The sequence below is a fragment of the Gallinula chloropus genome, assembly GCF_964237585.1.
Source record: "Gallinula chloropus genome assembly, chromosome: Z".
In the NCBI taxonomy this organism is placed as follows: Eukaryota; Metazoa; Chordata; class Aves; order Gruiformes; family Rallidae; genus Gallinula; species Gallinula chloropus.
In genome coordinates this window covers 55,809,411-55,835,185 of record NC_140089.1, presented here as the reverse complement: position 1 = coordinate 55,835,185, position 25,775 = coordinate 55,809,411, and the positions used below count along the sequence as shown (strand labels likewise).

Here is a 25,775-nt window from a genome sequence, read left to right as displayed (position 1 = left end):
TTCTGCTTACAGGACCTGCGGGCACCGGCCCATGGCCTGGAACTCAGGCATGTCGCGTGTTGTGGGCGGCAGAGATGCCCAGAAGGGAGCCTGGCCCTGGATTGTGAGCATCCAGAATCCCTGGAACGTGGGCACAGGGCATATATGCGGAGGCTCCCTGATCCACCCACAGTGGGTCCTTACAGCAGCCCACTGTTTCATCAACGTCTGGTAAGGAGGAGTAGGGAACAGCACACAACACTCCCAGCTGCCCTGCCCACAGCACCTCAGGCTACCCTCACCCCATCCCGTTCCATTCGCCCGCTGGACACCCACTGTCTGGACTCTCCCCAGCCCAGCTCAGGAGAAAGGTGGGCTCACGCCACTGCTTCCCAGCAGCCTCCAGCTCCAAGTTCCTGGTGCCCAAGGCGTGCTAGGGTGGTTGGGCCCTCTGTAGCACCACTTTCCTCTCTGCCTTGTCAAGAGCAGGTGGCAGACAACGGCTGGGCTGTGACAGCACGTAGCTCCGCTGGCTCTGAGTGCTCTCTCTGTCTGCCTTCCAGGGACGTCAGCATGTGGCATGTGGTCATCGGTGCCACGCAGTTGACGCGGCTGGGTCCTGAGGCACAAGTGCGCCGTATCATGCAGGTGATTGTTCACGAGCACTACAGCAACATCACACAGAAGAATGACATCGCGCTTATGGAATTGGACCAGCCTGTCCAGTGCAATGACTACATCCAGCTTGCCTGTGTGCCTGATGCCTCGCTGAGAGTTTCAGAGCTGACCAACTGCTATGTCAGCGGCTGGGGCTCCACAACTGCAAGATGTGAGTTCCTGAGCACTCCTTGTGTCCTGAGAGCAAGCATGGAACACTGGGGAGGCGGGCTGGGCTTTCAGGCAGCAGAGGCGAAATGTCGACACAGTCAGGTTGCACGGGGATGTGTGCCTAGAGAGAGGAGGCGGGCCTGACCCATTAGTCAAAGCAAGACACAAAGCAAACACTGCTACAGTGCATTCTGGAGGCCAAGCCAAGCCCTAGGCAAGGGGCTTACCCAGACCAGGGAGGAGAACCAGGAATGAGCTGCTGCATTCTTTGCTCACAGCTGCAGAAGCCACCGACAGGCTGCAGGAGGCCAAGGTCTACCTCATCGACATCAAGCAGTGTAACAGCAGCAACTGGTACCGAGGGGCCATCCACAGCCACAACCTGTGTGCTGGTTATCCCCAGGGTGGCATCGACACCTGCCAGGTAGGAGTCTGCGACAAACCGGTCCCCAGCACCACTAGCAGCCCTGTCACAACAGCCCAAAGTTCTGCTGGCATGGGCTTTGCCTGGCAAGTCACCTTCCCAGCACTGCTGGGACTTGCCTCTCCTTCCCCATGAGCATGTCCTTGTCCGGTGCCCCACCTTGGCCCACCTAGGGCTCTTGATAGCCTGTAGGCCCACATCCCAGTCCTGGCAGATGAGTCTTCTGTGCATCCAGCATCACTGCGCGGAGCTGAGGGAGAGTCAATCCCCTCACAGGCAAGAGGGGGATCTCTGGCTCATGGGAAGGAGCTAGCCATAGTGCTGACAATGGCCACCCAACACCACCTTCATGCTCTCTCCTTCCCCTCAGGGTGACAGTGGTGGCCCCCTTGTCTGCCAGGACAAGAATGCCGAGTACTTCTGGCTCGTGGGATTGACCAGCTGGGGCACAGGCTGTGCAAGAGCAAGGCGGCCTGGCATCTACACGTCCACCCAGCACTTCTATGAATGGATCCTGGTCCAGATGGGAGCCAGCTCGGCATTCAGGAGTACCCCAACAGCACAGGCATGGAGTCACTTCCTCACCACCTCAAGACCATGGCAGAAGCCAGCCCCAACACCAGCTCCAGCGGGTGGGCCTACCTCCTGCCCATTTCCCATTGAGAAACTGGTGCAGTTCTTCACTGGGGTGCGGGAGCTCCTGCGGGGCATGTGGGAAGAAAAGGCATGAGGAAGCAGGAGGGACAGCGTCCAGGCTGGGCAGCATGGTACCACCGCTGTCTGCTGCTGGGCCAATGGCCTCTGATACGCAGCGTCAGAGGCCTGCTCTGTCTCGCCCACATTCCTCAGGGTTTCACACAGTTGCTGATTTCAGCCCAGTTCTTGAAATAAAGTTGCCCATTTTCACTGTTCACCAAGCTTCGGACAAGTCTCCTGGGAAAGGGCAAGTGCTTCCATGTTCCTCGCAGCCAAAATCCAGCCACAGTCACATAGGGCACAAAGGGGAAGAGTCACTCCAAAGGCCTGCAACCATGTCAGCTCAGAGAGGAGGTTGCTCGCAGCCATGGTGGGTTGGAGCAACCTGTCATCACCCAGAGGTGAGAAAGAAGAGCAGAGGTTTAGGATTATTTCCATGTCTCTACAGAGACGGGTGCTAGGTGGCAATTCCACCAAACTAGCCCCCTACACACAGAATTTACAACCTGTATCTCTTGTTACAGGATTAGAAAAGCCTGCCTAAATTTCCATTAATTGGTGAGTAATTAACGCATCAAGCATAGTCAAATTAGCAGGCACGCTGCTTGAAGGTGCTGGACTGGGGCGTTTACACAGGCCTTGAGCTGGGTGGGTGGTTGTGATCTCCCCCTGCCACCTGTCCCTTCCGCCCAGTTTCTGTTGCCTTCAGGCATCTCTGGATGTGCCCCAGCTGTTGCACCTGCAGCGGCAGGATGTTTCCTCTTGAGTCGCTGAGGAGAAGGGCTCTGGAGTGGGAGACCGCATTGAGGGACCCTTCCTGAAAGCGGCAAGGCTGGGCACAGAACCACGAGGGTAAAAAAAGCGAAGGGAGAAAGGTAGAGAGAGAGAGGCACCCAACTTCCCCCTCGCCCACCACAGCAAGACCCCCTGACCGCATGGTGCGGTGACTCATCGGAGGCGGAGCTAAGGGTGATGGGGGAATAATCCCTCTTGATACATCCCTTTGAGCAAGAAATCAGGAAAGCATGGCAGTAGACCTGTGTGGATGAGCAGGGAGCTCATGAGTAACCTCAAAGGGAAGCAGAAGGTCTATGAATTGTGGAAAAAGGGTCTGAGCACCTGGAAAGAATATAGGAATGTTGTGAGGGCCTGTAGGGATGCGTCTAGGAAGGCTAAAGGCCACCAGGAAATCAAACTGGCAAGGGACATAAAGGATAACAAAAAGGGTTTTTTTTAGATATGTGAATAGTAAGATGACCAGGGATAATGTGAGTCTACTGCTGAATGAGAAGGGTGTCCTGGTTATGGGGAATGCTGAGAAGGTGGAGATACTGAATGCCTTCTTTGCTGTCTTCACTTCAAAGGCCCCTCGGGACCCCCAGCACTGGAAGTAAGTAACAGAGTTTGGGAAATGAAGAGCTTCCCTCTGTTTGAGGTGGGGGTGGTCCAGGAGGGTCTCAAAAGAATTAATGCACATAAATCCATGGGCCCGGATGGGATGCATCCATGTGTCCTGAGGGAGCTGGCAGAAGTGATTGCTGAGCCGCTCTCTATCATCTTTGACGGGTCTTGGAGAACAGGAGAGGTGCCTGAAGACTGGAGGATGGCCAATGTCACTCCGGTCTTTAAAAAGGGTAGGAAGGAGGATTTGAGCTGGAGAAGAGCTCAGTGGAGAAGGACCTGGGGGTCCTGGTTGACGACCTGTTGGCCATGAGCCAGCAGTGTGCCTCAGTGGCTAAGAGAGCCAATGGGATCCTGAGGTGCATCCGGAGGAGTGTAGCCAGCAGTCAAAGGAGGTGCTCCTCCCCCTCTACTCTGCCCTGGTCAGGCCCCACCTGGAGTATTGTGTCCAGTTCTGGGCTCCTTGGTATAAAAAGCACAGGGATCTCCTGGAGAGAGTCCAAAGAAGGGCTACGAAGATGATTAAGGGCCTGCAGCATCTCCCCTATGAGGGAAGGCTGAGTAAGTTGGGACTCTTCAGCCTTGAGAAGAGAAGACTAAGGGGGGACCTAAATAAAGTCTATCATTATCTGAAGCAGGGGATGCAGGGGGAATCAGCCAGCCCCTTTTCAGTGGTCTGTGGGGTTAGGACAAGGGGCAATGGCTTCAAATTGGAGCACGGGAAGTTCCGCACCAACATGTGGAAGAACTTTTTCCCAGTGAGGGTGACAGAGCCCTGGGACAGGCTGCCCAGGGAGGTGGTGGAGTCTCCTTCTCTGGAGATATTCCAGACCCGTCTGGATGCCTCTCTGTGCAATATGAGCTGGGGAGCTGCTTTGGCAGGGGGATTGGACCCGGTGATCTCTTGATGTCCCTTCCAACCCCTATGATTCTGTGATTAGTCTTTTCAGCTCTTCTCCAAGGACACTTTGGAGCAGAGCAGGCTTCTTATCAGTCCTTCCTTCCGCCCTTCTTCAAAAGCAGAGCTGTTAGCAAAGCAGGTCAGTACGTTTACCCCTAACTAAACTAAAGAGTGTCAAAGCACTGACCCAAACACATTTCTGTCCCCATGAAAATTTATCTTTATGGGTAACCCCAGGGGTGTCCAAGCACCACTTCTGTCCTCTCTTCAGCTTGGAACGCCCCCATGCTGCCCCTCCCCTCGCCCCATAGGCTGTGCCTAGCACCTGGAACCAGTGGATCTGTGACATCAGCCCTGTGGCCAAGGGCACCCCAGGCAACGGGAGTACTGTGAGCACTCTGTCAGCTGCTGCGCTGTGGGTAACAAGCTCTGCTTGCTTCTTGCAGCTACCACGTTCTCCTGCTGCTCCTCCTGACAGACATGAAACTGCTCTCCTTCCTCATTTTGCTGTCCTTGTGCTGGCCTGTGCAGGGCACATGGGATACCTGCTGGTAAGTGGCCCTTGGCTCTTGAAGGTAGCATGGGCAAGCCTTATGGGATTCACTGGAGGGTTTCCACTTGTCCCCCATGGCCACGCCACGGCTTCCTGAACCCCCTGTGGGGCCCTCGGATCTTTGCCAGCACCCAGGCTGCTGGCACCGCTTGTCTACGGGGCTAAAGCCAAAACAGAGGCAGATGGGTGCACGCTCCATGGCGTTCCCTGGCCCTCCTGTCCATACAGCACCTTGCGGGGAGGGAAGACGGCTGACCTTCAGCCTGAACAGCAGCAAGTCATTGAGCAGGACAGTAACGATCTTCTGCTTACAGGACCTGCGGGCACCGGCCCATGGCCTGGAACTCAGGCATGTCGCGTGTTGTGGGCGGCAGAGATGCCCAGAAGGGAGCCTGGCCCTGGATTGTGAGCATCCAGAATCCCTGGAACGTGGGCACAGGGCATATATGCGGAGGCTCCCTGATCCACCCACAGTGGGTCCTTACAGCAGCCCACTGTTTCATCAACGTCTGGTAAGGAGGAGTAGGGAACAGCACACAACACTCCCAGCTGCCCTGCCCACAGCACCTCAGGCTACCCTCACCCCATCCCGTTCCATTCGCCCGCTGGACACCCACTGTCTGGACTCTCCCCAGCCCAGCTCAGGAGAAAGGTGGGCTCACGCCACTGCTTCCCAGCAGCCTCCAGCTCCAAGTTCCTGGTGCCCAAGGCGTGCTAGGGTGGTTGGGCCCTCTGTAGCACCACTTTCCTCTCTGCCTTGTCAAGAGCAGGTGGCAGACAACGGCTGGGCTGTGACAGCACGTAGCTCCGCTGGCTCTGAGTGCTCTCTCTGTCTGCCTTCCAGGGACGTCAGCATGTGGCATGTGGTCATCGGTGCCACGCAGTTGACGCGGCTGGGTCCTGAGGCACAAGTGCGCCGTATCATGCAGGTGATTGTTCACGAGCACTACAGCAACATCACACAGAAGAATGACATCGCGCTTATGGAATTGGACCAGCCTGTCCAGTGCAATGACTACATCCAGCTTGCCTGTGTGCCTGATGCCTCGCTGAGAGTTTCAGAGCTGACCAACTGCTATGTCAGCGGCTGGGGCTCCACAACTGCAAGATGTGAGTTCCTGAGCACTCCTTGTGTCCTGAGAGCAAGCATGGAACACTGGGGAGGCGGGCTGGGCTTTCAGGCAGCAGAGGCGAAATGTCGACACAGTCAGGTTGCACGGGGATGTGTGCCTAGAGAGAGGAGGCGGGCCTGACCCATTAGTCAAAGCAAGACACAAAGCAAACACTGCTACAGTGCATTCTGGAGGCCAAGCCAAGCCCTAGGCAAGGGGCTTACCCAGACCAGGGAGGAGAACCAGGAATGAGCTGCTGCATTCTTTGCTCACAGCTGCAGAAGCCACCGACAGGCTGCAGGAGGCCAAGGTCTACCTCATCGACATCAAGCAGTGTAACAGCAGCAACTGGTACCGAGGGGCCATCCACAGCCACAACCTGTGTGCTGGTTATCCCCAGGGTGGCATCGACACCTGCCAGGTAGGAGTCTGCGACAAACCGGTCCCCAGCACCACTAGCAGCCCTGTCACAACAGCCCAAAGTTCTGCTGGCATGGGCTTTGCCTGGCAAGTCACCTTCCCAGCACTGCTGGGACTTGCCTCTCCTTCCCCATGAGCATGTCCTTGTCCGGTGCCCCACCTTGGCCCACCTAGGGCTCTTGATAGCCTGTAGGCCCACATCCCAGTCCTGGCAGATGAGTCTTCTGTGCATCCAGCATCACTGCGCGGAGCTGAGGGAGAGTCAATCCCCTCACAGGCAAGAGGGGGATCTCTGGCTCATGGGAAGGAGCTAGCCATAGTGCTGACAATGGCCACCCAACACCACCTTCATGCTCTCTCCTTCCCCTCAGGGTGACAGTGGTGGCCCCCTTGTCTGCCAGGACAAGAATGCCGAGTACTTCTGGCTCGTGGGATTGACCAGCTGGGGCACAGGCTGTGCAAGAGCAAGGCGGCCTGGCATCTACACGTCCACCCAGCACTTCTATGAATGGATCCTGGTCCAGATGGGAGCCAGCTCGGCATTCAGGAGTACCCCAACAGCACAGGCATGGAGTCACTTCCTCACCACCTCAAGACCATGGCAGAAGCCAGCCCCAACACCAGCTCCAGCGGGTGGGCCTACCTCCTGCCCATTTCCCATTGAGAAACTGGTGCAGTTCTTCACTGGGGTGCGGGAGCTCCTGCGGGGCATGTGGGAAGAAAAGGCATGAGGAAGCAGGAGGGACAGCGTCCAGGCTGGGCAGCATGGTACCACCGCTGTCTGCTGCTGGGCCAATGGCCTCTGATACGCAGCGTCAGAGGCCTGCTCTGTCTCGCCCACATTCCTCAGGGTTTCACACAGTTGCTGATTTCAGCCCAGTTCTTGAAATAAAGTTGCCCATTTTCACTGTTCACCAAGCTTCGGACAAGTCTCCTGGGAAAGGGCAAGTGCTTCCATGTTCCTCGCAGCCAAAATCCAGCCACAGTCACATAGGGCACAAAGGGGAAGAGTCACTCCAAAGGCCTGCAACCATGTCAGCTCAGAGAGGAGGTTGCTCGCAGCCATGGTGGGTTGGAGCAACCTGTCATCACCCAGAGGTGAGAAAGAAGAGCAGAGGTTTAGGATTATTTCCATGTCTCTACAGAGACGGGTGCTAGGTGGCAATTCCACCAAACTAGCCCCCTACACACAGAATTTACAACCTGTATCTCTTGTTACAGGATTAGAAAAGCCTGCCTAAATTTCCATTAATTGGTGAGTAATTAACGCATCAAGCATAGTCAAATTAGCAGGCACGCTGCTTGAAGGTGCTGGACTGGGGCGTTTACACAGGCCTTGAGCTGGGTGGGTGGTTGTGATCTCCCCCTGCCACCTGTCCCTTCCGCCCAGTTTCTGTTGCCTTCAGGCATCTCTGGATGTGCCCCAGCTGTTGCACCTGCAGCGGCAGGATGTTTCCTCTTGAGTCGCTGAGGAGAAGGGCTCTGGAGTGGGAGACCGCATTGAGGGACCCTTCCTGAAAGCGGCAAGGCTGGGCACAGAACCACGAGGGTAAAAAAAGCAAAGGGAGAAAGGTAGAGAGAGAGAGGCACCCAACTTCCCCCTCGCCCACCACAGCAAGACCCCCTGACCGCATGGTGCGGTGACTCATCGGAGGCGGAGCTAAGGGTGATGGGGGAATAATCCCTCTTGATACATCCCTTTGAGCAAGAAATCAGGAAAGCATGGCAGTAGACCTGTGTGGATGAGCAGGGAGCTCATGAGTAACCTCAAAGGGAAGCAGAAGGTCTATGAATTGTGGAAAAAGGGTCTGAGCACCTGGAAAGAATATAGGAATGTTGTGAGGGCCTGTAGGGATGCGTCTAGGAAGGCTAAAGGCCACCAGGAAATCAAACTGGCAAGGGACATAAAGGATAATAAAAAGGGTTTTTTTAGATATGTGAATAGTAAGATGACCAGGGATAATGTGAGTCTACTGCTGAATGAGAAGGGTGTCCTGGTTATGGGGAATGCTGAGAAGGTGGAGATACTGAATGCCTTCTTTGCTGTCTTCACTTCAAAGGCCCCTCGGGACCCCCAGCACTGGAAGTAAGTAATAGAGTTTGGGAAATGAAGAGCTTCCCTCTGTTTGAGGTGGGGGTGGTCCAGGAGGGTCTCAAAAGAATTAATGCACATAAATCCATGGGCCCGGATGGGATGCATCCATGTGTCCTGAGGGAGCTGGCAGAAGTGATTGCTGAGCCGCTCTCTATCATCTTTGACGGGTCTTGGAGAACAGGAGAGGTGCCTGAAGACTGGAGGATGGCCAATGTCACTCCGGTCTTTAAAAAGGGTAGGAAGGAGGATTTGAGCTGGAGAAGAGCTCAGTGGAGAAGGACCTGGGGGTCCTGGTTGACGACCTGTTGGCCATGAGCCAGCAGTGTGCCTCAGTGGCTAAGAGAGCCAATGGGATCCTGAGGTGCATCCGGAGGAGTGTAGCCAGCAGTCAAAGGAGGTGCTCCTCCCCCTCTACTCTGCCCTGGTCAGGCCCCACCTGGAGTATTGTGTCCAGTTCTGGGCTCCTTGGTATAAAAAGCACAGGGATCTCCTGGAGAGAGTCCAAAGAAGGGCTACGAAGATGATTAAGGGCCTGCAGCATCTCCCCTATGAGGGAAGGCTGAGTAAGTTGGGACTCTTCAGCCTTGAGAAGAGAAGACTAAGGGGGGACCTAAATAAAGTCTATCATTATCTGAAGCAGGGGATGCAGGGGGAATCAGCCAGCCCCTTTTCAGTGGTCTGTGGGGTTAGGACAAGGGGCAATGGCTTCAAATTGGAGCACGGGAAGTTCCGCACCAACATGTGGAAGAACTTTTTCCCAGTGAGGGTGACAGAGCCCTGGGACAGGCTGCCCAGGGAGGTGGTGGAGTCTCCTTCTCTGGAGATATTCCAGACCCGTCTGGATGCCTCTCTGTGCAATATGAGCTGGGGAGCTGCTTTGGCAGGGGGATTGGACCCGGTGATCTCTTGATGTCCCTTCCAACCCCTATGATTCTGTGATTAGTCTTTTCAGCTCTTCTCCAAGGACACTTTGGAGCAGAGCAGGCTTCTTATCAGTCCTTCCTTCCGCCCTTCTTCAAAAGCAGAGCTGTTAGCAAAGCAGGTCAGTACGTTTACCCCTAACTAAACTAAAGAGTGTCAAAGCACTGACCCAAACACATTTCTGTCCCCATGAAAATTTATCTTTATGGGTAACCCCAGGGGTGTCCAAGCACCACTTCTGTCCTCTCTTCAGCTTGGAACGCCCCCATGCTGCCCCTCCCCTCGCCCCATAGGCTGTGCCTAGCACCTGGAACCAGTGGATCTGTGACATCAGCCCTGTGGCCAAGGGCACCCCAGGCAACGGGAGTACTGTGAGCACTCTGTCAGCTGCTGCGCTGTGGGTAACAAGCTCTGCTTGCTTCTTGCAGCTACCACGTTCTCCTGCTGCTCCTCCTGACAGACATGAAACTGCTCTCCTTCCTCATTTTGCTGTCCTTGTGCTGGCCTGTGCAGGGCACATGGGATACCTGCTGGTAAGTGGCCCTTGGCTCTTGAAGGTAGCATGGGCAAGCCTTATGGGATTCACTGGAGGGTTTCCACTTGTCCCCCATGGCCACGCCACGGCTTCCTGAACCCCCTGTGGGGCCCTCGGATCTTTGCCAGCACCCAGGCTGCTGGCACCGCTTGTCTACGGGGCTAAAGCCAAAACAGAGGCAGATGGGTGCACGCTCCATGGCGTTCCCTGGCCCTCCTGTCCATACAGCACCTTGCGGGGAGGGAAGACGGCTGACCTTCAGCCTGAACAGCAGCAAGTCATTGAGCAGGACAGTAACGATCTTCTGCTTACAGGACCTGCGGGCACCGGCCCATGGCCTGGAACTCAGGCATGTCGCGTGTTGTGGGCGGCAGAGATGCCCAGAAGGGAGCCTGGCCCTGGATTGTGAGCATCCAGAATCCCTGGAACGTGGGCACAGGGCATATATGCGGAGGCTCCCTGATCCACCCACAGTGGGTCCTTACAGCAGCCCACTGTTTCATCAACGTCTGGTAAGGAGGAGTAGGGAACAGCACACAACACTCCCAGCTGCCCTGCCCACAGCACCTCAGGCTACCCTCACCCCATCCCGTTCCATTCGCCCGCTGGACACCCACTGTCTGGACTCTCCCCAGCCCAGCTCAGGAGAAAGGTGGGCTCACGCCACTGCTTCCCAGCAGCCTCCAGCTCCAAGTTCCTGGTGCCCAAGGCGTGCTAGGGTGGTTGGGCCCTCTGTAGCACCACTTTCCTCTCTGCCTTGTCAAGAGCAGGTGGCAGACAACGGCTGGGCTGTGACAGCACGTAGCTCCGCTGGCTCTGAGTGCTCTCTCTGTCTGCCTTCCAGGGACGTCAGCATGTGGCATGTGGTCATCGGTGCCACGCAGTTGACGCGGCTGGGTCCTGAGGCACAAGTGCGCCGTATCATGCAGGTGATTGTTCACGAGCACTACAGCAACATCACACAGAAGAATGACATCGCGCTTATGGAATTGGACCAGCCTGTCCAGTGCAATGACTACATCCAGCTTGCCTGTGTGCCTGATGCCTCGCTGAGAGTTTCAGAGCTGACCAACTGCTATGTCAGCGGCTGGGGCTCCACAACTGCAAGATGTGAGTTCCTGAGCACTCCTTGTGTCCTGAGAGCAAGCATGGAACACTGGGGAGGCGGGCTGGGCTTTCAGGCAGCAGAGGCGAAATGTCGACACAGTCAGGTTGCACGGGGATGTGTGCCTAGAGAGAGGAGGCGGGCCTGACCCATTAGTCAAAGCAAGACACAAAGCAAACACTGCTACAGTGCATTCTGGAGGCCAAGCCAAGCCCTAGGCAAGGGGCTTACCCAGACCAGGGAGGAGAACCAGGAATGAGCTGCTGCATTCTTTGCTCACAGCTGCAGAAGCCACCGACAGGCTGCAGGAGGCCAAGGTCTACCTCATCGACATCAAGCAGTGTAACAGCAGCAACTGGTACCGAGGGGCCATCCACAGCCACAACCTGTGTGCTGGTTATCCCCAGGGTGGCATCGACACCTGCCAGGTAGGAGTCTGCGACAAACCGGTCCCCAGCACCACTAGCAGCCCTGTCACAACAGCCCAAAGTTCTGCTGGCATGGGCTTTGCCTGGCAAGTCACCTTCCCAGCACTGCTGGGACTTGCCTCTCCTTCCCCATGAGCATGTCCTTGTCCGGTGCCCCACCTTGGCCCACCTAGGGCTCTTGATAGCCTGTAGGCCCACATCCCAGTCCTGGCAGATGAGTCTTCTGTGCATCCAGCATCACTGCGCGGAGCTGAGGGAGAGTCAATCCCCTCACAGGCAAGAGGGGGATCTCTGGCTCATGGGAAGGAGCTAGCCATAGTGCTGACAATGGCCACCCAACACCACCTTCATGCTCTCTCCTTCCCCTCAGGGTGACAGTGGTGGCCCCCTTGTCTGCCAGGACAAGAATGCCGAGTACTTCTGGCTCGTGGGATTGACCAGCTGGGGCACAGGCTGTGCAAGAGCAAGGCGGCCTGGCATCTACACGTCCACCCAGCACTTCTATGAATGGATCCTGGTCCAGATGGGAGCCAGCTCGGCATTCAGGAGTACCCCAACAGCACAGGCATGGAGTCACTTCCTCACCACCTCAAGACCATGGCAGAAGCCAGCCCCAACACCAGCTCCAGCGGGTGGGCCTACCTCCTGCCCATTTCCCATTGAGAAACTGGTGCAGTTCTTCACTGGGGTGCGGGAGCTCCTGCGGGGCATGTGGGAAGAAAAGGCATGAGGAAGCAGGAGGGACAGCGTCCAGGCTGGGCAGCATGGTACCACCGCTGTCTGCTGCTGGGCCAATGGCCTCTGATACGCAGCGTCAGAGGCCTGCTCTGTCTCGCCCACATTCCTCAGGGTTTCACACAGTTGCTGATTTCAGCCCAGTTCTTGAAATAAAGTTGCCCATTTTCACTGTTCACCAAGCTTCGGACAAGTCTCCTGGGAAAGGGCAAGTGCTTCCATGTTCCTCGCAGCCAAAATCCAGCCACAGTCACATAGGGCACAAAGGGGAAGAGTCACTCCAAAGGCCTGCAACCATGTCAGCTCAGAGAGGAGGTTGCTCGCAGCCATGGTGGGTTGGAGCAACCTGTCATCACCCAGAGGTGAGAAAGAAGAGCAGAGGTTTAGGATTATTTCCATGTCTCTACAGAGACGGGTGCTAGGTGGCAATTCCACCAAACTAGCCCCCTACACACAGAATTTACAACCTGTATCTCTTGTTACAGGATTAGAAAAGCCTGCCTAAATTTCCATTAATTGGTGAGTAATTAACGCATCAAGCATAGTCAAATTAGCAGGCACGCTGCTTGAAGGTGCTGGACTGGGGCGTTTACACAGGCCTTGAGCTGGGTGGGTGGTTGTGATCTCCCCCTGCCACCTGTCCCTTCCGCCCAGTTTCTGTTGCCTTCAGGCATCTCTGGATGTGCCCCAGCTGTTGCACCTGCAGCGGCAGGATGTTTCCTCTTGAGTCGCTGAGGAGAAGGGCTCTGGAGTGGGAGACCGCATTGAGGGACCCTTCCTGAAAGCGGCAAGGCTGGGCACAGAACCACGAGGGTAAAAAAAGCAAAGGGAGAAAGGTAGAGAGAGAGAGGCACCCAACTTCCCCCTCGCCCACCACAGCAAGACCCCCTGACCGCATGGTGCGGTGACTCATCGGAGGCGGAGCTAAGGGTGATGGGGGAATAATCCCTCTTGATACATCCCTTTGAGCAAGAAATCAGGAAAGCATGGCAGTAGACCTGTGTGGATGAGCAGGGAGCTCATGAGTAACCTCAAAGGGAAGCAGAAGGTCTATGAATTGTGGAAAAAGGGTCTGAGCACCTGGAAAGAATATAGGAATGTTGTGAGGGCCTGTAGGGATGCGTCTAGGAAGGCTAAAGGCCACCAGGAAATCAAACTGGCAAGGGACATAAAGGATAATAAAAAGGGTTTTTTTTAGATATGTGAATAGTAAGATGACCAGGGATAATGTGAGTCTACTGCTGAATGAGAAGGGTGTCCTGGTTATGGGGAATGCTGAGAAGGTGGAGATACTGAATGCCTTCTTTGCTGTCTTCACTTCAAAGGCCCCTCGGGACCCCCAGCACTGGAAGTAAGTAACAGAGTTTGGGAAATGAAGAGCTTCCCTCTGTTTGAGGTGGGGGTGGTCCAGGAGGGTCTCAAAAGAATTAATGCACATAAATCCATGGGCCCGGATGGGATGCATCCATGTGTCCTGAGGGAGCTGGCAGAAGTGATTGCTGAGCCGCTCTCTATCATCTTTGACGGGTCTTGGAGAACAGGAGAGGTGCCTGAAGACTGGAGGATGGCCAATGTCACTCCGGTCTTTAAAAAGGGTAGGAAGGAGGATTTGAGCTGGAGAAGAGCTCAGTGGAGAAGGACCTGGGGGTCCTGGTTGACGACCTGTTGGCCATGAGCCAGCAGTGTGCCTCAGTGGCTAAGAGAGCCAATGGGATCCTGAGGTGCATCCGGAGGAGTGTAGCCAGCAGTCAAAGGAGGTGCTCCTCCCCCTCTACTCTGCCCTGGTCAGGCCCCACCTGGAGTATTGTGTCCAGTTCTGGGCTCCTTGGTATAAAAAGCACAGGGATCTCCTGGAGAGAGTCCAAAGAAGGGCTACGAAGATGATTAAGGGCCTGCAGCATCTCCCCTATGAGGGAAGGCTGAGTAAGTTGGGACTCTTCAGCCTTGAGAAGAGAAGACTAAGGGGGGACCTAAATAAAGTCTATCATTATCTGAAGCAGGGGATGCAGGGGGAATCAGCCAGCCCCTTTTCAGTGGTCTGTGGGGTTAGGACAAGGGGCAATGGCTTCAAATTGGAGCACGGGAAGTTCCGCACCAACATGTGGAAGAACTTTTTCCCAGTGAGGGTGACAGAGCCCTGGGACAGGCTGCCCAGGGAGGTGGTGGAGTCTCCTTCTCTGGAGATATTCCAGACCCGTCTGGATGCCTCTCTGTGCAATATGAGCTGGGGAGCTGCTTTGGCAGGGGGATTGGACCCGGTGATCTCTTGATGTCCCTTCCAACCCCTATGATTCTGTGATTAGTCTTTTCAGCTCTTCTCCAAGGACACTTTGGAGCAGAGCAGGCTTCTTATCAGTCCTTCCTTCCGCCCTTCTTCAAAAGCAGAGCTGTTAGCAAAGCAGGTCAGTACGTTTACCCCTAACTAAACTAAAGAGTGTCAAAGCACTGACCCAAACACATTTCTGTCCCCATGAAAATTTATCTTTATGGGTAACCCCAGGGGTGTCCAAGCACCACTTCTGTCCTCTCTTCAGCTTGGAACGCCCCCATGCTGCCCCTCCCCTCGCCCCATAGGCTGTGCCTAGCACCTGGAACCAGTGGATCTGTGACATCAGCCCTGTGGCCAAGGGCACCCCAGGCAACGGGAGTACTGTGAGCACTCTGTCAGCTGCTGCGCTGTGGGTAACAAGCTCTGCTTGCTTCTTGCAGCTACCACGTTCTCCTGCTGCTCCTCCTGACAGACATGAAACTGCTCTCCTTCCTCATTTTGCTGTCCTTGTGCTGGCCTGTGCAGGGCACATGGGATACCTGCTGGTAAGTGGCCCTTGGCTCTTGAAGGTAGCATGGGCAAGCCTTATGGGATTCACTGGAGGGTTTCCACTTGTCCCCCATGGCCACGCCACGGCTTCCTGAACCCCCTGTGGGGCCCTCGGATCTTTGCCAGCACCCAGGCTGCTGGCACCGCTTGTCTACGGGGCTAAAGCCAAAACAGAGGCAGATGGGTGCACGCTCCATGGCGTTCCCTGGCCCTCCTGTCCATACAGCACCTTGCGGGGAGGGAAGACGGCTGACCTTCAGCCTGAACAGCAGCAAGTCATTGAGCAGGACAGTAACGATCTTCTGCTTACAGGACCTGCGGGCACCGGCCCATGGCCTGGAACTCAGGCATGTCGCGTGTTGTGGGCGGCAGAGATGCCCAGAAGGGAGCCTGGCCCTGGATTGTGAGCATCCAGAATCCCTGGAACGTGGGCACAGGGCATATATGCGGAGGCTCCCTGATCCACCCACAGTGGGTCCTTACAGCAGCCCACTGTTTCATCAACGTCTGGTAAGGAGGAGTAGGGAACAGCACACAACACTCCCAGCTGCCCTGCCCACAGCACCTCAGGCTACCCTCACCCCATCCCGTTCCATTCGCCCGCTGGACACCCACTGTCTGGACTCTCCCCAGCCCAGCTCAGGAGAAAGGTGGGCTCACGCCACTGCTTCCCAGCAGCCTCCAGCTCCAAGTTCCTGGTGCCCAAGGCGTGCTAGGGTGGTTGGGCCCTCTGTAGCACCACTTTCCTCTCTGCCTTGTCAAGAGCAGGTGGCAGACAACGGCTGGGCTGTGACAGCACGTAGCTCCGCTGGCTCTGAGTGCTCTCTCTGTCTGCCTTCCAGGGACGTCAGCATGTGGCATGTGGTCATCGGTGCCACGCAGTTGACGCGGCTGGGTCCTGAGGCACAAGTGCGCCGTATCATGCAGGTGATTGTTCACGAGCACTACAGCAACATCACACAGAAGAATGACATCGCGCTTATGGAATTGGACCAGCCTGTCCAGTGCAATGACTACATCCAGCTTGCCTGTGTGCCTGATGCCTCGCTGAGAGTTTCAGAGCTGACCAACTGCTATGTCAGCGGCTGGGGCTCCACAACTGCAAGATGTGAGTTCCTGAGCACTCCTTGTGTCCTGAGAGCAAGCATGGAACACTGGGGAGGCGGGCTGGGCTTTCAGGCAGCAGAGGCGAAATGTCGACACAGTCAGGTTGCACGGGGATGTGTGCCTAGAGAGAGGAGGCGGGCCTGACCCATTAGTCAAAGCAAGACACAAAGCAAACACTGCTACAGTGCATTCTGGAGGCCAAGCCAAGCCCTAGGCAAGGGGCTTACCCAGACCAGGGAGGAGAACCAGGAATGAGCTGCTGCATTCTTTGCTCACAGCTGCAGAAGCCACCGACAGGCTGCAGGAGGCCAAGGTCTACCTCATCGACATCAAGCAGTGTAACAGCAGCAACTGGTACCGAGGGGCCATCCACAGCCACAACCTGTGTGCTGGTTATCCCCAGGGTGGCATCGACACCTGCCAGGTAGGAGTCTGCGACAAACTGGTCCCCAGCACCACTAGCAGCCCTGTCACAACAGCCCAAAGTTCTGCTGGCATGGGCTTTGCCTGGCAAGTCACCTTCCCAGCACTGCTGGGACTTGCCTCTCCTTCCCCATGAGCATGTCCTTGTCCGGTGCCCCACCTTGGCCCACCTAGGGCTCTTGATAGCCTGTAGGCCCACATCCCAGTCCTGGCAGATGAGTCTTCTGTGCATCCAGCATCACTGCGCGGAGCTGAGGGAGAGTCAATCCCCTCACAGGCAAGAGGGGGATCTCTGGCTCATGGGAAGGAGCTAGCCATAGTGCTGACAATGGCCACCCAACACCACCTTCATGCTCTCTCCTTCCCCTCAGGGTGACAGTGGTGGCCCCCTTGTCTGCCAGGACAAGAATGCCGAGTACTTCTGGCTCGTGGGATTGACCAGCTGGGGCACAGGCTGTGCAAGAGCAAGGCGGCCTGGCATCTACACGTCCACCCAGCACTTCTATGAATGGATCCTGGTCCAGATGGGAGCCAGCTCGGCATTCAGGAGTACCCCAACAGCACAGGCATGGAGTCACTTCCTCACCACCTCAAGACCATGGCAGAAGCCAGCCCCAACACCAGCTCCAGCGGGAGGGCCTACCTCCTGCCCATTTCCCATTGAGAAACTGGTGCAGTTCTTCACTGGGGTGCGGGAGCTCCTGCGGGGCATGTGGGAAGAAAAGGCATGAGGAAGCAGGAGGGACAGCGTCCAGGCTGGGCAGCATGGTACCACCGCTGTCTGCTGCTGGGCCAATGGCCTCTGATACGCAGCGTCAGAGGCCTGCTCTGTCTCGCCCACATTCCTCAGGGTTTCACACAGTTGCTGATTTCAGCCCAGTTCTTGAAATAAAGTTGCCCATTTTCACTGTTCACCAAGCTTCGGACAAGTCTCCTGGGAAAGGGCAAGTGCTTCCATGTTCCTCGCAGCCAAAATCCAGCCACAGTCACATAGGGCACAAAGGGGAAGAGTCACTCCAAAGGCCTGCAACCATGTCAGCTCAGAGAGGAGGTTGCTCGCAGCCATGGTGGGTTGGAGCAACCTGTCATCACCCAGAGGTGAGAAAGAAGAGCAGAGGTTTAGGATTATTTCCATGTCTCTACAGAGACGGGTGCTAGGTGGCAATTCCACCAAACTAGCCCCCTACACACAGAATTTACAACCTGTATCTCTTGTTACAGGATTAGAAAAGCCTGCCTAAATTTCCATTAATTGGTGAGTAATTAACGCATCAAGCATAGTCAAATTAGCAGGCACGCTGCTTGAAGGTGCTGGACTGGGGCGTTTACACAGGCCTTGAGCTGGGTGGGTGGTTGTGATCTCCCCCTGCCACCTGTCCCTTCCGCCCAGTTTCTGTTGCCTTCAGGCATCTCTGGATGTGCCCCAGCTGTTGCACCTGCAGCGGCAGGATGTTTCCTCTTGAGTCGCTGAGGAGAAGGGCTCTGGAGTGGGAGACCGCATTGAGGGACCCTTCCTGAAAGCGGCAAGGCTGGGCACAGAACCACGAGGGTAAAAAAAGCAAAGGGAGAAAGGTAGAGAGAGAGAGGCACCCAACTTCCCCCTCGCCCACCACAGCAAGACCCCCTGACCGCATGGTGCGGTGACTCATCGGAGGCGGAGCTAAGGGTGATGGGGGAATAATCCCTCTTGATACATCCCTTTGAGCAAGAAATCAGGAAAGCATGGCAGTAGACCTGTGTGGATGAGCAGGGAGCTCATGAGTAACCTCAAAGGGAAGCAGAAGGTCTATGAATTGTGGAAAAAGGGTCTGAGCACCTGGAAAGAATATAGGAATGTTGTGAGGGCCTGTAGGGATGCGTCTAGGAAGGCTAAAGGCCACCAGGAAATCAAACTGGCAAGGGACATAAAGGATAACAAAAAGGGTTTTTTTTAGATATGTGAATAGTAAGATGACCAGGGATAATGTGAGTCTACTGCTGAATGAGAAGGGTGTCCTGGTTATGGGGAATGCTGAGAAGGTGGAGATACTGAATGCCTTCTTTGCTGTCTTCACTTCAAAGGCCCCTCGGGACCCCCAGCACTGGAAGTAAGTAACAGAGTTTGGGAAATGAAGAGCTTCCCTCTGTTTGAGGTGGGGGTGGTCCAGGAGGGTCTCAAAAGAATTAATGCACATAAATCCATGGGCCCGGATGGGATGCATCCATGTGTCCTGAGGGAGCTGGCAGAAGTGATTGCTGAGCCGCTCTCTATCATCTTTGACGGGTCTTGGAGAACAGGAGAGGTGCCTGAAGACTGGAGGATGGCCAATGTCACTCCGGTCTTTAAAAAGGGTAGGAAGGAGGATTTGAGCTGGAGAAGAGCTCAGTGGAGAAGGACCTGGGGGTCCTGGTTGACGACCTGTTGGCCATGAGCCAGCAGTGTGCCTCAGTGGCTAAGAGAGCCAATGGGATCCTGAGGTGCATCCGGAGGAGTGTAGCCAGCAGTCAAAGGAGGTGCTCCTCCCCCTCTACTCTGCCCTGGTCAGGCCCCACCTGGAGTATTGTGTCCAGTTCTGGGCTCCTTGGTATAAAAAGCACAGGGATCTCCTGGAGAGAGTCCAAAGAAGGGCTACGAAGATGATTAAGGGCCTGCAGCATCTCCCCTATGAGGGAAGGCTGAGTAAGTTGGGACTCTTCAGCCTTGAGAAGAGAAGACTAAGGGGGGACCTAAATAAAGTCTATCATTATCTGAAGCAGGGGATGCAGGGGGAATCAGCCAGCCCCTTTTCAGTGGTCTGTGGGGTTAGGACAAGGGGCAATGGCTTCAAATTGGAGCACGGGAAGTTCCGCACCAACATGTGGAAGAACTTTTTCCCAGTGAGGGTGACAGAGCCCTGGGACAGGCTGCCCAGGGAGGTGGTGGAGTCTCCTTCTCTGGAGATATTCCAGACCCGTCTGGATGCCTCTCTGTGCAATATGAGCTGGGGAGCTGCTTTGGCAGGGGGATTGGACCCGGTGATCTCTTGATGTCCCTTCCAACCCCTATGATTCTGTGATTAGTCTTTTCAGCTCTTCTCCAAGGACACTTTGGAGCAGAGCAGGCTTCTTATCAGTCCTTCCTTCCGCCCTTCTTCAAAAGCAGAGCTGTTAGCAAAGCAGGTCAGTACGTTTACCCCTAACTAAACTAAAGAGTGTCAAAGCACTGACCCAAACACATTTCTGTCCCCATGAAAATTTATCTTTATGGGTAACCCCAGGGGTGTCCAAGCACCACTTCTGTCCTCTCTTCAGCTTGGAACGCCCCCATGCTGCCCCTCCCCTCGCCCCATAGGCTGTGCCTAGCACCTGGAACCAGTGGATCTGTGACATCAGCCCTGTGGCCAAGGGCACCCCAGGCAACGGGAGTACTGTGAGCACTCTGTCAGCTGCTGCGCTGTGGGTAACAAGCTCTGCTTGCTTCTTGCAGCTACCACGTTCTCCTGCTGCTCCTCCTGACAGACATGAAACTGCTCTCCTTCCTCATTTTGCTGTCCTTGTGCTGGCCTGTGCAGGGCACATGGGATACCTGCTGGTAAGTGGCCCTTGGCTCTTGAAGGTAGCATGGGCAAGCCTTATGGGATTCACTGGAGGGTTTCCACTTGTCCCCCATGGCCACGCCACGGCTTCCTGAACCCCCTGTGGGGCCCTCGGATCTTTGCCAGCACCCAGGCTGCTGGCACCGCTTGTCTACGGGGCTAAAGCCAAAACAGAGGCAGATGGGTGCACGCTCCATGGCGTTCCCTGGCCCTCCTGTCCATACAGCACCTTGCGGGGAGGGAAGACGGCTGACCTTCAGCCTGAACAGCAGCAAGTCATTGAGCAGGACAGTAACGATCTTCTGCTTACAGGACCTGCGGGCACCGGCCCATGGCCTGGAACTCAGGCATGTCGCGTGTTGTGGGCGGCAGAGATGCCCAGAAGGGAGCCTGGCCCTGGATTGTGAGCATCCAGAATCCCTGGAACGTGGGCACAGGGCATATATGCGGAGGCTCCCTGATCCACCCACAGTGGGTCCTTACAGCAGCCCACTGTTTCATCAACGTCTGGTAAGGAGGAGTAGGGAACAGCACACAACACTCCCAGCTGCCCTGCCCACAGCACCTCAGGCTACCCTCACCCCATCCCGTTCCATTCGCCCGCTGGACACCCACTGTCTGGACTCTCCCCAGCCCAGCTCAGGAGAAAGGTGGGCTCACGCCACTGCTTCCCAGCAGCCTCCAGCTCCAAGTTCCTGGTGCCCAAGGCGTGCTAGGGTGGTTGGGCCCTCTGTAGCACCACTTTCCTCTCTGCCTTGTCAAGAGCAGGTGGCAGACAACGGCTGGGCTGTGACAGCACGTAGCTCCGCTGGCTCTGAGTGCTCTCTCTGTCTGCCTTCCAGGGACGTCAGCATGTGGCATGTGGTCATCGGTGCCACGCAGTTGACGCGGCTGGGTCCTGAGGCACAAGTGCGCCGTATCATGCAGGTGATTGTTCACGAGCACTACAGCAACATCACACAGAAGAATGACATCGCGCTTATGGAATTGGACCAGCCTGTCCAGTGCAATGACTACATCCAGCTTGCCTGTGTGCCTGATGCCTCGCTGAGAGTTTCAGAGCTGACCAACTGCTATGTCAGCGGCTGGGGCTCCACAACTGCAAGATGTGAGTTCCTGAGCACTCCTTGTGTCCTGAGAGCAAGCATGGAACACTGGGGAGGCGGGCTGGGCTTTCAGGCAGCAGAGGCGAAATGTCGACACAGTCAGGTTGCACGGGGATGTGTGCCTAGAGAGAGGAGGCGGGCCTGACCCATTAGTCAAAGCAAGACACAAAGCAAACACTGCTACAGTGCATTCTGGAGGCCAAGCCAAGCCCTAGGCAAGGGGCTTACCCAGACCAGGGAGGAGAACCAGGAATGAGCTGCTGCATTCTTTGCTCACAGCTGCAGAAGCCACCGACAGGCTGCAGGAGGCCAAGGTCTACCTCATCGACATCAAGCAGTGTAACAGCAGCAACTGGTACCGAGGGGCCATCCACAGCCACAACCTGTGTGCTGGTTATCCCCAGGGTGGCATCGACACCTGCCAGGTAGGAGTCTGCGACAAACTGGTCCCCAGCACCACTAGCAGCCCTGTCACAACAGCCCAAAGTTCTGCTGGCATGGGCTTTGCCTGGCAAGTCACCTTCCCAGCACTGCTGGGACTTGCCTCTCCTTCCCCATGAGCATGTCCTTGTCCGGTGCCCCACCTTGGCCCACCTAGGGCTCTTGATAGCCTGTAGGCCCACATCCCAGTCCTGGCAGATGAGTCTTCTGTGCATCCAGCATCACTGCGCGGAGCTGAGGGAGAGTCAATCCCCTCACAGGCAAGAGGGGGATCTCTGGCTCATGGGAAGGAGCTAGCCATAGTGCTGACAATGGCCACCCAACACCACCTTCATGCTCTCTCCTTCCCCTCAGGGTGACAGTGGTGGCCCCCTTGTCTGCCAGGACAAGAATGCCGAGTACTTCTGGCTCGTGGGATTGACCAGCTGGGGCACAGGCTGTGCAAGAGCAAGGCGGCCTGGCATCTACACGTCCACCCAGCACTTCTATGAATGGATCCTGGTCCAGATGGGAGCCAGCTCGGCATTCAGGAGTACCCCAACAGCACAGGCATGGAGTCACTTCCTCACCACCTCAAGACCATGGCAGAAGCCAGCCCCAACACCAGCTCCAGCGGGAGGGCCTACCTCCTGCCCATTTCCCATTGAGAAACTGGTGCAGTTCTTCACTGGGGTGCGGGAGCTCCTGCGGGGCATGTGGGAAGAAAAGGCATGAGGAAGCAGGAGGGACAGCGTCCAGGCTGGGCAGCATGGTACCACCGCTGTCTGCTGCTGGGCCAATGGCCTCTGATACGCAGCGTCAGAGGCCTGCTCTGTCTCGCCCACATTCCTCAGGGTTTCACACAGTTGCTGATTTCAGCCCAGTTCTTGAAATAAAGTTGCCCATTTTCACTGTTCACCAAGCTTCGGACAAGTCTCCTGGGAAAGGGCAAGTGCTTCCATGTTCCTCGCAGCCAAAATCCAGCCACAGTCACATAGGGCACAAAGGGGAAGAGTCACTCCAAAGGCCTGCAACCATGTCAGCTCAGAGAGGAGGTTGCTCGCAGCCATGGTGGGTTGGAGCAACCTGTCATCACCCAGAGGTGAGAAAGAAGAGCAGAGGTTTAGGATTATTTCCATGTCTCTACAGAGACGGGTGCTAGGTGGCAATTCCACCAAACTAGCCCCCTACACACAGAATTTACAACCTGTATCTCTTGTTACAGGATTAGAAAAGCCTGCCTAAATTTCCATTAATTGGTGAGTAATTAACGCATCAAGCATAGTCAAATTAGCAGGCACGCTGCTTGAAGGTGCTGGACTGGGGCGTTTACACAGGCCTTGAGCTGGGTGGGTGGTTGTGATCTCCCCCTGCCACCTGTCCCTTCCGCCCAGTTTCTGTTGCCTTCAGGCATCTCTGGATGTGCCCCAGCTGTTGCACCTGCAGCGGCAGGATGTTTCCTCTTGAGTCGCTGAGGAGAAGGGCTCTGGAGTGGGAGACCGCATTGAGGGACCCTTCCTGAAAGCGGCAAGGCTGGGCACAGAACCACGAGGGTAAAAAAAGCAAAGGGAGAAAGGTAGAGAGAGAGAGGCACCCAACTTCCCCCTCGCCCACCACAGCAAGACCCCCTGACCGCATGGTGCGGTGACTCATCGGAGGCGGAGCTAAGGGTGATGGGGGAATAATCCCTCTTGATACATCCCTTTGAGCAAGAAATCAGGAAAGCATGGCAGTAGACCTGTGTGGATGAGCAGGGAGCTCATGAGTAACCTCAAAGGGAAGCAGAAGGTCTATGAATTGTGGAAAAAGGGTCTGAGCACCTGGAAAGAATATAGGAATGTTGTGAGGGCCTGTAGGGATGCGTCTAGGAAGGCTAAAGGCCACCAGGAAATCAAACTGGCAAGGGACATAAAGGATAACAAAAAGGGTTTTTTTTAGATATGTGAATAGTAAGATGACCAGGGATAATGTGAGTCTACTGCTGAATGAGAAGGGTGTCCTGGTTATGGGGAATGCTGAGAAGGTGGAGATACTGAATGCCTTCTTTGCTGTCTTCACTTCAAAGGCCCCTCGGGACCCCCAGCACTGGAAGTAAGTAACAGAGTTTGGGAAATGAAGAGCTTCCCTCTGTTTGAGGTGGGGGTGGTCCAGGAGGGTCTCAAAAGAATTAATGCACATAAATCCATGGGCCCGGATGGGATGCATCCATGTGTCCTGAGGGAGCTGGCAGAAGTGATTGCTGAGCCGCTCTCTATCATCTTTGACGGGTCTTGGAGAACAGGAGAGGTGCCTGAAGACTGGAGGATGGCCAATGTCACTCCGGTCTTTAAAAAGGGTAGGAAGGAGGATTTGAGCTGGAGAAGAGCTCAGTGGAGAAGGACCTGGGGGTCCTGGTTGACGACCTGTTGGCCATGAGCCAGCAGTGTGCCTCAGTGGCTAAGAGAGCCAATGGGATCCTGAGGTGCATCCGGAGGAGTGTAGCCAGCAGTCAAAGGAGGTGCTCCTCCCCCTCTACTCTGCCCTGGTCAGGCCCCACCTGGAGTATTGTGTCCAGTTCTGGGCTCCTTGGTATAAAAAGCACAGGGATCTCCTGGAGAGAGTCCAAAGAAGGGCTACGAAGATGATTAAGGGCCTGCAGCATCTCCCCTATGAGGGAAGGCTGAGTAAGTTGGGACTCTTCAGCCTTGAGAAGAGAAGACTAAGGGGGGACCTAAATAAAGTCTATCATTATCTGAAGCAGGGGATGCAGGGGGAATCAGCCAGCCCCTTTTCAGTGGTCTGTGGGGTTAGGACAAGGGGCAATGGCTTCAAATTGGAGCACGAGAAGTTCCGCACCAACATGTGGAAGAACTTTTTCCCAGTGAGGGTGACAGAGCCCTGGGACAGGCTGCCCAGGGAGGTGGTGGAGTCTCCTTCTCTGGAGATATTCCAGACCCGTCTGGATGCCTCTCTGTGCAATATGAGCTGGGGAGCTGCTTTGGCAGGGGGATTGGACCCGGTGATCTCTTGATGTCCCTTCCAACCCCTATGATTCTGTGATTAGTCTTTTCAGCTCTTCTCCAAGGACACTTTGGAGCAGAGCAGGCTTCTTATCAGTCCTTCCTTCCGCCCTTCTTCAAAAGCAGAGCTGTTAGCAAAGCAGGTCAGTACGTTTACCCCTAAACTAAGGAGTGTCAAAGCACTGACCCAAACACATTTCTGTCCCCATGAAAATTTATCTTTATGGGTAACCCCAGGGGTGTCCAAGCACCACTTCTGTCCTCTCTTCAGCTTGGAACGCCCCCATGCTGCCCCTCCCCTCGCCCCATAGGCTGTGCCTAGCACCTGGAACCAGTGGATCTGTGACATCAGCCCTGTGGCCAAGGGCACCCCAGGCAACGGGAGTACTGTGAGCACTCTGTCAGCTGCTGCGCTGTGGGTAACAAGCTCTGCTTGCTTCTTGCAGCTACCACGTTCTCCTGCTGCTCCTCCTGACAGACATGAAACTGCTCTCCTTCCTCATTTTGCTGTCCTTGTGCTGGCCTGTGCAGGGCACATGGGATACCTGCTGGTAAGTGGCCCTTGGCTCTTGAAGGTAGCATGGGCAAGCCTTATGGGATTCACTGGAGGGTTTCCACTTGTCCCCCATGGCCACGCCACGGCTTCCTGAACCCCCTGTGGGGCCCTCGGATCTTTGCCAGCACCCAGGCTGCTGGCACCGCTTGTCTACGGGGCTAAAGCCAAAACAGAGGCAGATGGGTGCACGCTCCATGGCGTTCCCTGGCCCTCCTGTCCATACAGCACCTTGCGGGGAGGGAAGACGGCTGACCTTCAGCCTGAACAGCAGCAAGTCATTGAGCAGGACAGTAACGATCTTCTGCTTACAGGACCTGCGGGCACCGGCCCATGGCCTGGAACTCAGGCATGTCGCGTGTTGTGGGCGGCAGAGATGCCCAGAAGGGAGCCTGGCCCTGGATTGTGAGCATCCAGAATCCCTGGAACGTGGGCACAGGGCATATATGCGGAGGCTCCCTGATCCACCCACAGTGGGTCCTTACAGCAGCCCACTGTTTCATCAACGTCTGGTAAGGAGGAGTAGGGAACAGCACACAACACTCCCAGCTGCCCTGCCCACAGCACCTCAGGCTACCCTCACCCCATCCCGTTCCATTCGCCCGCTGGACACCCACTGTCTGGACTCTCCCCAGCCCAGCTCAGGAGAAAGGTGGGCTCAC

At 55.7% G+C, this 25,775-nt stretch overlaps 5 protein-coding genes across 5 annotated transcripts; all 5 read left to right on the top strand.

Annotated features, from left to right (window-relative positions):
* Window positions 1-49: 49 nt before the first annotated feature.
* Window positions 50-4,947, top strand: LOC311203678 (acrosin-like; the record flags this gene model as incomplete). Its single annotated transcript, XM_084278433.1, has 5 exons — window positions 50-210; window positions 543-808; window positions 1,086-1,231; window positions 1,602-1,779; window positions 4,805-4,947. 5 exons carry the CDS (start codon window positions 50-52, stop codon window positions 4,945-4,947), a joined length of 894 nt encoding a protein of 297 aa, XP_084134559.1.
* Window positions 4,948-5,133: 186 nt separating this feature from the next.
* LOC311203677 (acrosin-like) lies at window positions 5,134-10,030 on the top strand (the record flags this gene model as incomplete). Its single annotated transcript, XM_084278432.1, has 5 exons — window positions 5,134-5,294; window positions 5,627-5,892; window positions 6,170-6,315; window positions 6,686-6,863; window positions 9,888-10,030. 5 exons carry the CDS (start codon window positions 5,134-5,136, stop codon window positions 10,028-10,030), a joined length of 894 nt encoding a protein of 297 aa, XP_084134558.1.
* Window positions 10,031-10,216: 186 nt separating this feature from the next.
* LOC311203676 (acrosin-like) lies at window positions 10,217-15,114 on the top strand (the record flags this gene model as incomplete). The annotated part of the gene is made up of 5 exons (XM_084278431.1): window positions 10,217-10,377; window positions 10,710-10,975; window positions 11,253-11,398; window positions 11,769-11,946; window positions 14,972-15,114. 5 exons carry the CDS (start codon window positions 10,217-10,219, stop codon window positions 15,112-15,114), a joined length of 894 nt encoding a protein of 297 aa, XP_084134557.1.
* A 186-nt stretch (window positions 15,115-15,300) lies between these two features.
* Window positions 15,301-20,198, top strand: LOC311203675 (acrosin-like; the record flags this gene model as incomplete). Its single annotated transcript, XM_084278430.1, has 5 exons — window positions 15,301-15,461; window positions 15,794-16,059; window positions 16,337-16,482; window positions 16,853-17,030; window positions 20,056-20,198. 5 exons carry the CDS (start codon window positions 15,301-15,303, stop codon window positions 20,196-20,198), a joined length of 894 nt encoding a protein of 297 aa, XP_084134556.1.
* A 186-nt stretch (window positions 20,199-20,384) lies between these two features.
* LOC311203673 (acrosin-like) lies at window positions 20,385-25,278 on the top strand (the record flags this gene model as incomplete). The annotated part of the gene is made up of 5 exons (XM_084278427.1): window positions 20,385-20,545; window positions 20,878-21,143; window positions 21,421-21,566; window positions 21,937-22,114; window positions 25,136-25,278. 5 exons carry the CDS (start codon window positions 20,385-20,387, stop codon window positions 25,276-25,278), a joined length of 894 nt encoding a protein of 297 aa, XP_084134553.1.
* Window positions 25,279-25,775: the final 497 nt, after the last annotated feature.